The 13,177-nt window shown below is 35.3% G+C and overlaps 1 protein-coding gene across 4 annotated transcripts in view; it reads left to right on the top strand.

Annotated features, from left to right (window-relative positions):
• HLTF (helicase like transcription factor) overlaps nt 1-13,177 on the top strand; it is a 60,461-nt gene that overhangs the window by 22,026 nt on the left and 25,258 nt on the right. For 2 of the 4 annotated variants that reach the window (XM_045851593.1, XM_045851591.1), the window contains exons 9-14: nt 839-914; nt 2,250-2,343; nt 4,719-4,798; nt 4,882-4,926; nt 6,758-6,844; nt 10,424-10,518. In XM_045851593.1, coding sequence (XP_045707549.1) covers nt 839-914; nt 2,250-2,343; nt 4,719-4,798; nt 4,882-4,926; nt 6,758-6,844; nt 10,424-10,518 — 477 coding nt within the window. Of the gene's footprint in view, nt 1-838; nt 915-2,249; nt 2,344-4,718; nt 4,799-4,881; nt 4,927-6,754; nt 6,845-10,423; nt 10,519-13,177 lie in introns of all 4 variants that reach the window. The other 2 variants (XM_045851590.1, XM_045851592.1) reach the window with 1 other exon arrangement.

Below are 13,177 nucleotides of genomic sequence, written 5' to 3'. Positions count from 1 at the left end.
CATATTTCTTAAAATGTTACATTTTGGATTTTTTTAATACCAAGGGAATGGATCTTCTTCCAGACACATTTTTAGTGACTCTTGACTAAAATTATATCTTATTAGCCCTAATTTTCTGCACAGATTACCTGTATTTCTTCCTATCAATCCTCCTCTCCACACTGAGGTTTTAATTTACAATATGACAATATCACCTAGCTTTCTTTTTAAACTGAAAGAATTTAATTAAACCCCATTTTATTTGTCATCTCTACCTACAGATTCAAGAAATAGAAGTATGATGAGAGGAACCCTTCTTTGCTAGACTCAGTTAAAAATATTTTCACAAGAAAGTATAAAGTTTTGCTTTCATAGAAGCTTTCGTAGTCATGTGTGTATATACATCAATGCATTTTGAAATGAAAGGGTACACATGAAGGAAAAAGGAAAGGGTCAGGTTGGCAGGCAATGGCAGCCTCATTAAAGAACTATGATTTACTGTAGGGACTCTTCCTTTGAAAGTTTGTAGTCTGAGAATTCCTTTCAGTTCTAAAGTACTCCCATTTTATGAATGTTTCTCATAGTAACTGATATTCTGTTTATAATCAATGTCTGCTTTTTGTATTCCCTTTGAAAGGTAAAGACCAACTGGTTTTATTTTTGAGATACCTGTCAAAAAATGGGTAATCAATTTGTGTAGTTTTCCTTTTTACTTAATGCACCTACACCTTTACTCCAGGATGGGGTAAGAATTTACATAGTCTTTATTATGAAAAATAAAGCAATATAAAATAGGGTGCTTTTAAACTTATTTAAAACTGACAGCAGTGCTTTGTAAGAAATATGCCTTCTCACCCAGGAATGTAATGTTAGTGATGAATCTGTGAAACTTGGAGGAAACAATACCAGTGGGAATACAGATGGACTAATCACAGGTAAACTTTAATTTTGAATATGACTCCATATATTATTGAGATTTTTCTAATTTAATTATGTAATTCCAGTTCTGGCTTGTACTATACAAAAACTTCAGATCTCTTTTTCTAAAGAATTTCATGAGTACTGGTAGTCAGGAAAAATTCCATCAAGGAGGTAATAATGGAATTGGGTGATAGTACACCAGGCAGAGAACTGAAGAACATTTTTGCCTGAGAAAAATTTCCTGTGAAAGACAGTAATAAAGCAAAACAAAACCCAAACCATATAGCATATTTTGTTCTGGGACCTCAGAGTAATTTATGGTATTTATAATGTTATGTGCATGGATAGCAGCAGACAAGGAAAGAAAGGTAGGTTAGAAATGAATTCTGAAGTCAGAGGAGAAATAAAGAGATCTCTGGACTTATCACTTATATGGCTGGATTTAGCAATCACTTCACAAAATTAATTTCTGAAGATTGGTTAGAGCAGAACAAAGTATTTTGAAGTAAGTATAGTAAATGAAAAATTGGAAATTCAACTGTGTGCTATTTGTACTTTTGAATGTTTGAGCTAGGATAGAAAAATAGTTGGAAAGGGATGCAGAATTGAGGGATTTTTAGAGTCTTTTTTTTAGTAAGAAAGAAATCTATGGATAGGAAGATTTTAGATACAATGGAGAGAATAATTTGTAGGTCTTTGGGAGGAAGTGAGATCAAGGGAATAGGTAGATTAATTAGCATTAGATGGAAAGTGTGGTTCAAGGGAAATGTAGATAATTGAGGGAGTGAAAAGGTGGAAAAACTGGGAGTTTATAGAAGATGACATCTGATTTTCTTTGGAAAGTAAAGCAGGTCATCTGCTAGGAGTATAAAGACTTAAGAATCTAGGCAGAGAATCCAATGTAGATCTTTCCGGTGAGTAGGCAGGGAGAGACTATGTGGTACATAAAAGATTTGTTAAGTGACACAAGGTGACAGCTGAGACTTGAAAATATTAATTTATAATTTCATCTACTTATTGTTAATTTTTTTTGGTAGCTGTCAGCTGCCTTGGTACAGCAGGAAATTCAGCCAGTGTGGGGATTGGTTGGATGACTACAGGGAAAGAATGGGTACAAAAAATTGATACTTTTTAGTGAGAAAACAGTAGAATAGGAAACAAATAGAGTAGATGGCTAACTGAAAAAGCAGGAATGAAGATACTACGAAAGTTGTAATTCAACAAAAAAGTAACAAAAACAAGAAAAAGAAAGTTGTACTATTGAGTTGGAAAACCAGAGTTTTAGGAAGGATACTACTAGTCTAAGACTTTACTAATATTTTGTATATTTGTTCTTTTCTTTGCAATAGAAGGACCTATGAGTAGTGGAGAACCCAGTATTTCAGATGTCAAGGGAAAGAATAAATATCCTAAGTCAGAATCATCTAGCTCCCGTTCCAAGAGGTAAAACTCTTATGTTTTCTTAAAAAATATTTCATTTATTTTATTTTTAGTGGAGAATGGAGGGAAAAAGAGAGGGAGAGAAACATCAATGTGTGGTTAATCTCATAATTTTAAACACCATCTTGTTACAGAATGGACCTATGCAGGAGTTCAAAATACTATTACCAAATGGACCCCCCTTCTCCCGGGGTCCCCCTGTTTTAGGTTTGCCTTGCCCGCCACCAGGGAATTGCAGCTCTCAATGTCAGAGATTGGTGGAAAGGAAAGGAAAGGAATTATTTATTCAAAAGTTATACAAACTTAAAAGTAATGACTTAATGTCTTCATTGAGATCCCAAAGTCCCTTAGAATACCCATAGATGCACACAGTCCTTCCTTCCCACCTTTGCCCAGTCTGGGGTGCTGTATCTCAGGAAAAGAAATAGAAGTCTGTGGCTTAGGTAGCTCCTGGTTCCTCCCAGTAATCTGTACTTAGCTGGCAGGCCTCCCTTGGTTCCCAGAACCATCAGCTGTGTTGCCGCGGCGATCTCCAGTTCTTAATCCAAAACCCATGTGGCACCTTCTCTTGGCCCACCAGCAAGAGTTCTTTCACCGCTTTCCTTCCTGCAGTGTCTCTCCTTCATTCTTCCAAATGGCTAAGAGAGAGCTCTGCATTGCTGCTACATCTTGCTTTCCAGCTTCCCAAGCTGTGTGGCAAAGGGAGCCCCAAAGCCATGTGGTTCTCACTCACTCGCCAAAGCTGCATGGCCCCCCTTTCTCAGCAAAGCCACGTGGTCTCTCTTCTTTCTCCAAGCTCTCATGCAGGCACTGTAATGGGTGGGAGGTTTATTATGGTTTGATTGTATGTAATATACTTATTTAAACCCTTTCTTCATTTTTTATATATGGGAGAGAGCTATAACCATTATATCTGAGTTATATTGTTCTCTTAAATACATTCTTTTACTTGAAAATGACAAAAATCACCATGAATTGGGCAGGTAGACAGTTCTCCTTTTATAGGTGAAGAAAAACATTGATATATAAAATAAGTGAATTGGTAATTTTTAATCACCTGCTTCTACCACTTTTTTCCTGTTTCATTCATGTAGGAACTAAGATCTAGCTTCTGTGTGGTTTGTTTTTCTTAAGACTTTACAGTGTTTTCTTTATGAACTTCAGGAGATGAAAACTGACATATTAATTGAATGGCCTGACAGAAGCGCTCTTTGCTCATCTCTGTACTTTCTCACTTTACTTTTAGTGAAAATAAGACATGGTAAAGTCATTTGTGAAGAATATTATATTAATGTACACTAGAGGTAATATTTGAATAAAACACATAATGCCCCTCTGATTTCAACTTGATTCTGTTAACTTTGTAAATTTTATTTGCCCTCTGAAGTAGATCTAAATACTTGGCTTTTGTTATATTGTATTTATTGTACACCATCAATATCTGCTGTGTAACCTCAAATCTGTTAGCTCTTAAACCAACAGAAATCTCAAAACTGGGACTCTGTTAATCGTTTTCTATCATTAAAACCTGCCTGTGCCAAGCACAGAATCAGGACTCATCAGTTTTCCTCTCATCTTAATACCAAATCTGACAGCTCTGAGCTGACCATGAAACTGGTTAACAGACCAGATACGATTTGAAGGGCATAGAAATAATAATAGTGGTGATGAAGACATGGGAAAAACTAAAAATAACAACCAACACACGTATGACATCTAACACATATATACTTACTATGCAATAGACACTATTTTAGGGGATTTATTTGTACTACCATATTTTATCCAGTGAAGTGGATTGTATCTTTATTTTTCAAATGAAGAAACTGAGGCATAAAAGACTATTAGATATCTTACCTGAAGTCACATAGCAAGTAAGTGGCAGAATGGAGATGGAATCTGTGCAGTCTGACTCTAGAGCCCATTGTTCTTAGGCACCTAAATACTGTACTATACTTTTTCTCTACAAAATTTCCAGTATTTTGCATTGTGAAAGAATTGTATTTTTGCCTCTTAGCTGCTATTTCATTGTATTGGAAGTGTTGGATAAGAGTGATTTTTTTTTGTACTGGTTTTATATAAGTGTTTTAATTTAATTGAGCTCAGTGTTGAAATTATTATAGAATGGTTTTATTTTACTTTTTCAAAATTAATAATAGTGGTACTGCATTTGGTATAGTAAATGTATCTAGTTATGAAAGCAAAATACTTTTAGCAAATTTGACTTTCATTTGTCAAATAAAAAGTTTCATGTGAATTTTGTGCAAAATATAAGCAAGGGAAATACAAGAAATCATTGTGTTGTATTTAGTAAGCATGTTTTTATTTAAAATCTTTTGTTTTGGGTTGATGAAAAATTTACATACACTTATTTTTAGAAGAAAAACTGCTGTCCAGTATATTGAAAGCAGCGATTCAGAAGAGATTGAAACTAGTGAATTGCCACAGAAAATGAGAGGTAATAAAAAATGGATTTGATTTGATCTGTGTTTTATATTCTGATTTCCTTCTGTGAGCATTTTTATATTTGGTTGTTTGTAGGCAAACTGAAAAATGCACAATCAGAGACAAAAAGCAGAGTAAAAGGTATGTATATACATCTCACTATCTGTAATCTACACTTAAAAATTATTAAAGAAAAACCTTATTGATTTGTATCTCTCAGGCTTTGGAATTCTTTAGTAATGGGTCTTAAACTTGGCTGACTACAATTTACATTTTAACTATTCATGGAACATACAAGGGACATTAAATGAATGAGGTAAGCAAGCTGAAAAATTAGTTTCAAAATAAAATATTTAAATCAGTTTTAAACAAAACAATGATTTTTTACTACTTATAAAGTGTCTTCAATAAAACCTTATTCATACCTTTCTAAATTGTAATTTCAAAAAATATGTTCTTGGAAATTATTATTTACGTTGTCATACAAATGTAAGAATAAACTGAATATCTTTACTCTTTCCTTTGTTTTTAAAACATATGCTTTATTTTCTTTTCCTCTAATTCAGATCATATTGTATTCCTAATTAGTTGATAAATTGTATTACATTTAGAAAGTAACTCATCACCATTGACTGATTTGAAAATTTGGTATCCTTATCATTAGAAGTCAAACACCTGTTTCCTTGAAAGAATTCTCCTTCCTCCTGGGAGGTGAATCACTTTGTATATGGCTGCCTCTAATTTCACATCTCTCCCTGAGGAAAAGCATCAGTTTATGACGAATGACTGCATTCCTTCTCTCAGCTGGAAGAATATGATTCGTGTCAGAAGAGGCAAATTTTTTTTTACCAGACATTATTTTTTTTAAGTTATGAATTGTTTATTTCTGGAATTTTCCATTTACTCTTTTTGGACGATGGTTGACCAAGGGTAACAGAAACAGTGGAAAGTGAACCTGTGGATAAGGGGAATGCTGTATAGTTATTTAGCATGTACTATATGCTAAGCAAAACAGTGGGAAGGATACTATGTATGAGACAATTTCTTCCCTGAGGAGCTGACAAGCTTGCTGAACTATTTCTTCCCTATTTCACATGTATGAAATAGTTAAAATAGCAACAAAAGGTACAGACTAAATGCTGTGGGAATTAAGACATATGGGCCATTATGGGTTGGAGCAATCAGGGAAGGCTTCCTGAAAGAGTTCATAAACTCTTTCATTAAGTGTTCATAAACGTTTACTGAGCACTAACTGAATCTTAGCTCTGAGGACAGATACACAATTCAAGGTCCTTGCCCTCATGAAGCTGATATTCTAATGGGAAGAGATGGAAACAGTATGTCAGGTAGTGATGAGTGCCATATTTAAAAGCAAAGGGTGAGGAGACAGAGATGTGGAGGAGGGCAACAAGACTATAGCAGAGACCAAAGCAAAGAGACTAAGGGGTGTGGTCAGGGAGGGGTGGATTTTGATAGCTGCGAGAGGTTATCAGTTACTCTTTGGGCCTAAGTAGGAACCTCAGAAAACTGACACATCCTGTCCTTATCTGCATATTCAAACCACTGAGAAATTCTTGAGAGTACAGTATAAGAAAAAAGAATGGCAACTTTCTACATCAGGCTATTCCCTGAACGTGGGAAGAGAAACGGGACCCTACTCTTTTAAAACCTATACCTCCACTGGTACCTTGATGAACCTGTTGGGATCCCACCCTCCTACTTCCCCAAAAGTCACTTCCAGAAGCCTGAGGCCCAGAAGCCCAAGGCCCACAATTCTGAAGATTCAGCTTCTGCCCTTAGTAGAACCTGCCTTTTACCAGACATTATTTTATTCTTTTTAAAATAATATAAGCTCTTAAGGTAGTGTGGAAGTGGTGTTCTATTTTCTGTCTTCAGAAAGTACCTGTACCCAAGCACAGGAGAGAATTAGTTTTCAAATATCTTAATGATTTTGTGGTTTTTACTTCAGCAGGATCTTCTAAGATTGAAGAAGATGCAGAGTTTGCATGTGCGCTTATTTCATCTACTTCTTCAACAAAAAAGAAAATGTTGAAAAAAGGTCAGTAAATCTGCTGGGGTTTTTTTATCCCCCCCCCCCAATTTTTTAGTTTTGCATATTCTCATATTTCTCTGGTTCCAATTTTGTATCTTGGGCAAAATCATAAAATCACATTTGCCTATCATTTGGAGCACTTATCTCAATGTTCCACTTATTGTGTGATCTCTTACTATGACGCAGTTATCCCTGTTGGATGTGCATATGCTGACAGCAGATCTGAGTCTGGTTTGGCTATTTCTCTAGCACTATCACAGCACTAGAGGACCAACAAATGAAGTTCTGTCTTATTCCAAAAAGGCTTCTGGGAATAATACATGGATTAAAACCTTACATAGTATTTCATTAACTGGCAGCATCTGTCATAGTTCTCTCCCTAACTCCATTTTTTCCTGTCCTCAGGTTAAGAGCCTCACTTTTTTAAAATTTTCAGTGAAAAAAAATTTAATGACAATGAAGTTATCAAACCATATTATAAGAAATTTAGAAAGTAGAGAAAAGAAAAAATACACAATCCCATTTTTTAAAAATTGTGTTTCAATGTGTTTTCTGTCTGTTACCTTTTTCTATTCTAATTATTTTAGTTAGGCCAAAAATCAATGGGAGGTATTCCCTTATCTGAATAGCAGGGATATTTCTTGTAGTGAAGGCACAGAGCCGTTTATGGCTGCTTTAAAACGTAATTTAATTTGGATTAACTTGAATTATAATAAAGATTTCTTGGTATAAGTAGAATTTGCTTTTCACTTCAGAATATTAGTAATTTTTATTGTAATTTTGTATTTTATAATTGATAGGAAAACAACACTGCTTAGGAGTCTAAATATTTGAGATGGAAAGAGGTCGAACGAGGGTTAAAGAGATTTGGGACAAGTTATGTGTCTGTACCTTACTTTCTTCTATTTTACATGTTGAATATACAACAGATAAAATTATACTTTTGTGGAACTTATGCCTAATGATGGAGAAAACATAAAATTAATGAATACATAGTTATAGATAGTAAGTGCTATGAAAAATATAAAAGAGGATGGTGAAATAAAGATTGACTGAAGGAGCCTGTTTAAGAAGGTGATGTTTGAATTTCACTTTTTTTGCATGTAGCTGTCCAGCTCTCCCAACACCATTTGTTGAAGAGGCTATTTTTGCTCTGTTTTATGCTGCTGCCCCCTTTGTCAAATATTAATTGACCATAGAGATTTGGGTTTATTTCTGGGCTTTTTATTCTGTCCCATTGGTCTATATCTCTTATGCCAGTACCAGGCTGTTTTGATTACAGTGGCCTTGTAATACAGTTTGATATTAGGTATTGTGATCCCTCCTGCTTTTCATTTCTTTCTCAAAATTGCTGCAGCTATTTAGGGTCATTTATGGTTCCATATAAATTTTTGAAGTGTTTGTTCTATATCTGTGAAATACTGTGCCATTGGTACTTTAATATGTATTGCGTTGAATCTATAAATTGCTTTAATGGATCAAAAAACTATGGTACGTTTACACAATGGAATTTTATGCAGCAGAAAGAAAGAAGGATCTCCTACCTTTTGTGGCAGCATGGATGGAACTGGAGAGCATTATGCTAAGTGAAATAAGCCAGGCGGTGAAAGACAAATACCATATGATCTCACCATTAACAGGAACCTAATCAACAAAACGAACAAGCAAGCAAAGTATAGCCAAAGACACTGAAATTGAGAACAGGCTGACCAGAGGGAAGAGGAGAAGGGATAACGAGGAAAAAGGGTGGTTTACAGGAACAATTCTAAAGGACACATGGACAATAACAAGGGGGGGCTGGAAACAGGGGAGGGAGGTGGAGAGGACTGGGGTGCTGGGGAGGCATGGGGGAAAAGGCAGAAAACTACTTGAACAACAATAAAAAAAAGGTAATGTTTGAATTAATAGAATGATGAAAAAGAGCTAACTTTTGATCTAAGAATCAAATAATTAGGAATAGAAAATGTTGGCATTTCAGATAGATTATTTTTGATGCCAATTTTAGAAATTTTAAGAAATATTGAACTTTCAGTTGAGGTAAGATTAAGATCGAATTAAAGTTCACACAAAAAGTTCCTTTCTGTTGAAGACACATAGCTGTAATACAGGATATAAACTTAAAAAATCATAGCTGTGATAAAACCAAAATAAACATTTTTTTTTGGAAGAGAAACAGCATAGAAACAAAAATCAATGAGTGGAGGAGACAGAGCCATATATTGTGGTAAGACACACAAAAGGCATAGGAAAAAAATGAATTCAACAACATTTAAAATTCTGATGCATCAAAAGCCACTATAAACATTGAAAAATTTTAAGGCTGAAGGAGTTATTTGTGATAAATATAACTTAGAAAGGATTAATATGTAGAATATGTAAAGAACCCTCTACAAGTCGATTATAAAAAGACAATACAATAGGGGAATAGCCATTAAGAATATAAATGTGCAGCCCTGGCTGGCATAGCTCAGTGGATTGAGTGTGGGCTGTGAACCAAAGTGTCGCAGGTTCGATTCCCAGTCAGGGTGCATGCTTGGGTTGCTGGCCATGACCTCCAGCAACCGCACATTGTTGTTTCTCTCTTTTTCTCTCTCTCCCTCCCTTCCCCCTCTAAAAATAAATAAATAAAATCTTTAAAAAAGAATATAAATGTGCAATTCTTGAAAAGAAAACCAAAATAACCGATAAACATAGGAAAATATATACAGACGCAGTCATTGAGGAAATGCAAATTAGAGGAACAGTAAGATACAGTCTCACCCATCATATTTACAAACATTTTAAAATCTCAGTGCAGCAACAGGAACTGTTGTGCACTGTAGATGGGAGTGGAAATTACCATGGAGAGCAACTAGACCAAATATAATGCAGCTGACGATAGACCAGTTAGAACTGTATAGATTTGTACAAGGAGACATAAAAAAATAGTTTTCATTGATGCATTATTTTAGTGAAATGTTGGGAATAATGTAAATACTGTCCCATAGGGGAAGGGAAAATAAAATTGGAGGGTGTCTTTCCAAAAGCTGCCTGAGTGCCCTCACAATGTGGTGGCTGGCTTACCCTAGAGGGAGTGATCAGAATGACAGTGAAAGACAGAGCATCTAAGGGAGGGAAGCTGCATTTTTATAACTTAATCTCAGAAGTGACATATCCTATTGGTCACACAGATCAACCCTAGTAGAGAGTGTGGGATGGGACTCTATAAGGTTGTGGCTGTCAGGCAGTTGATTACCATTGGGGCCAGTCTTGGCATCTGGCCACCACATTAACAATACAAATGTTTCTATTAGTGAATAACTTAATATCAGTAGACATTCCAAACTTCCTCCTGTGCTTCCTTCCAATCATAATCCTCTGTCTCCCCTTATAAATAGTCACTATGTAGATATTTAGTTGTTTAAAGTAGCAAGGTTAAAATGTAGTTGCTGTTACTTCTCATAGCTAGAAACAGAAGTCCACCTGCTTCATTTTAGTTCTTCCTAATTTCTTTCTTCATAGAGGCACTTCAATGTCATTTCTTCATTGACTTCACACATATTTGTGAAAAAAACACCATCTGTGTCACCGATTTTTTTCTTTCAGGAGTATTTGCAGTGGAGGGTTCCAAAAAAACTGATGTAGAGAGACCAAGAACAACACTGATCATCTGTCCACTTTCTGTGTTAAGCAACTGGATTGTAAGTTCGCAGCCTTTTAAAAATGTGAAATTTATATGTGTCTTATATGATAAAAAGTTTCTGTTAAAGTGTCATACATTGAGAGAAATATGTTTGGTTATCACTTTATATCTAAGTTCAAATAATTGTTAGGTGAATTGGAGATACTGTCAAAGCAAAGCAATTAAAGAAAAAAATTTTAATCCTCACAGAGGATGTTATTTTCATTACTTTGAGAGAGAGAGAGAGAGAATGAGAAAGAAACATCAGTCAGTAATCTATTGTATGCCCCGCAACTGGGGACTGAACCCACAACCTGGATATGTGCCCTGACTGGGACTTGAAATGTGACCTTTCGATCTATGGAGGCACTCCAACCAACTGAGCTCTCTGACCAGGGCTCAAAGCAATTTTTCTTTGAAGGTTTATAGTAGCAATTGAAGGTTTATAGTAGGAAAAAAAATCATCAGTTGCTATAATAAGATTTGTTCTTCTGCCTGTCATTTCTGTTCCCCAAAGTTGGACATGTGTATAATTTAACATCATATTTATTGTTGGAACTTCTAAGAATTCCACTAACAACTTTTATAACAGCTTGTAACAGTCAGTGAGTTCCTATGTGCTCAATTTTTTCCTAAATTCTTTTTATAGATTTTTTCATTTAATCCTCACAACTACTCTCATTTTCCAGGTGCCCATATTGAATCACAGAGAAATTAAGTAATTTGCCTAAGGTCATCCAGCTAATAAATGATGGAACAAGGACATGGTCTCCAACATTCTGACTTTAGAGCCTGTGCTTTTAAGGCTACCCGCCAGAAAATGTGTTGTTTGTTTGTTTGTTTTCCTCCCAGATTGCATTGGAATGGAACTTCTTTATGTGTTTATATGTAAGGAACAGATTGGTTATGTTTCCTTTCCAGTTTCAGCTTCATGCTGCATGTTACAATGAAATAGTGACTCTCTTAGAAGCACTGTGAACATAAAGACCACTGAATGTGAATTTCCATTGTTGTCACCTCCAAGATTATCTGCCTTTCTGCTAATCTTTCCTCCTCTAGGCTGAGTGGGGGAAGAGGTCCTGCTCTTTGTGGGACCATACCTTAGTCTACACATTAGATTCCATCTTTTCCAGCCTTTGCATTTTATTTGTTATTTTTCCACTTGCCTTGTTATTCACCCTGTCCCCACTGGCTCTTTTTTGAAACATTCTCAGATCTTTTTCATTTCTAAATACTTTCTTGGGATTATCTCACATTTAAATTGCTACTCTGCTACTTTCTTTCACTATCATACCTCTTGGGATTTAATCTCCATTTAGTGCTTTTGCTTACTAACTTCTTCACTCATTGTAATCTGGTTTCTTCCACTAACTCTGTAAAGTGGATTGGGAAAGAGTAGTAGTTATTGTTTAATTGTCAACTTTTGTGGTGTTAACTTCTTGACTTTTATGTAGCTTGCTTTCTGATTTATCTTTTTATTGTTGTACTTACTATTATTATTTTTTTAATTAGACCTTCTCCTGATTAGGGCACTGTTTTTCTTCTTGGGACTGGAATGACTTTCAGTCTTCTCCTGCTCTCTTTTAATTCCAACAAAATGATACTCTTTCTTTTGATGTGTGGTCCATCGTGGGAAAGGGAGTCTGTGGGTATTTGAATGGAAGTTTCAGGGTGAAGTTTAAAGTATTAATGGAGGTATAAACAACAGAACTGATCCTTTTAAGGGTGTGGGGTGCAGTTACATATTTTAGAAATGAGTACTCAGTGTTTTATTATAATTTTATATTTGGAAAACATCAAAAGATTCAGAAATGTAAACTTGAGAAAGGAAAGCTTGGCAAAATCTAGCCTACTGAGTTTATGGAAAAACTGATTTTTGAAGGAATGAGGGATGGTTGGACATCTAGGGATTTCTGGACAAGAGATAGAATTTTATATCTCAACAATCATTTCTTTTCCTGGTCCCCAAGTAAATGACCTGGCACCCTAGTGAGCAGGCCAGAACTAACCTATTTCCACTTATTTGTCTTTAAACATGGGCAAGAATTCAGTTAAAGAAGTAAGATACCAATCTCCCTTCCATCACTTTCTCGATATTAAGATCAGTAATTTATACTCCCAGTGTAAACTGAAATAATAATACCTACTTCATTCACACATATGTACACATGGGCATATAACTTAGCACAGTTAACTAGAAACTCAATATTTTAGTTCTTTTTCTCCAGGCAATTTTTTTCTATTTCAAGTTTAAACCTTTCACAAAGGTTTAAATGTTCTGTTACATTTCAAGGCAATTCCACGGATTCAGTTTTCTCACACTGCATTCATTCCCCTTTCCTTTTCCACCAGATTTCTTGCTAATATTTTCTGCCTTTTCACCTTTACTCTTTCATGTTTAATCCTCTCTTCTTTTTGCCTTTACTGTTTCAGGTTTCATTCTCTTTTCAAGCCCACAGTAGTAGGGTTTTTGTTCTCACCCTCTAAGAAACTTTCTGAAGGCCTTCAGTGACCTCGCTGTTGCCAAATCTTGTGAGTTCTATTTTTCCTCCCCTCTGCCCTGAGTTTGTTTCTATGTTACTGCTTTTGGTTGTATCTTATTTTGTAAGACATCCTTAAACCTTTTTTAAAAGATTTTATTTATTTATTTTTAGAGAGAGGACAAGGGAGGAAGAAAG

Source organism: Phyllostomus hastatus, unplaced genomic scaffold (assembly GCF_019186645.2).
Source record: "Phyllostomus hastatus isolate PE091 unplaced genomic scaffold, TTU_PhHast_1.1 phas_contig_86, whole genome shotgun sequence".
Taxonomy (NCBI): domain Eukaryota; kingdom Metazoa; phylum Chordata; class Mammalia; order Chiroptera; family Phyllostomidae; genus Phyllostomus; species Phyllostomus hastatus.
This window is presented reverse-complemented; position numbering and strand designations above follow the sequence as displayed.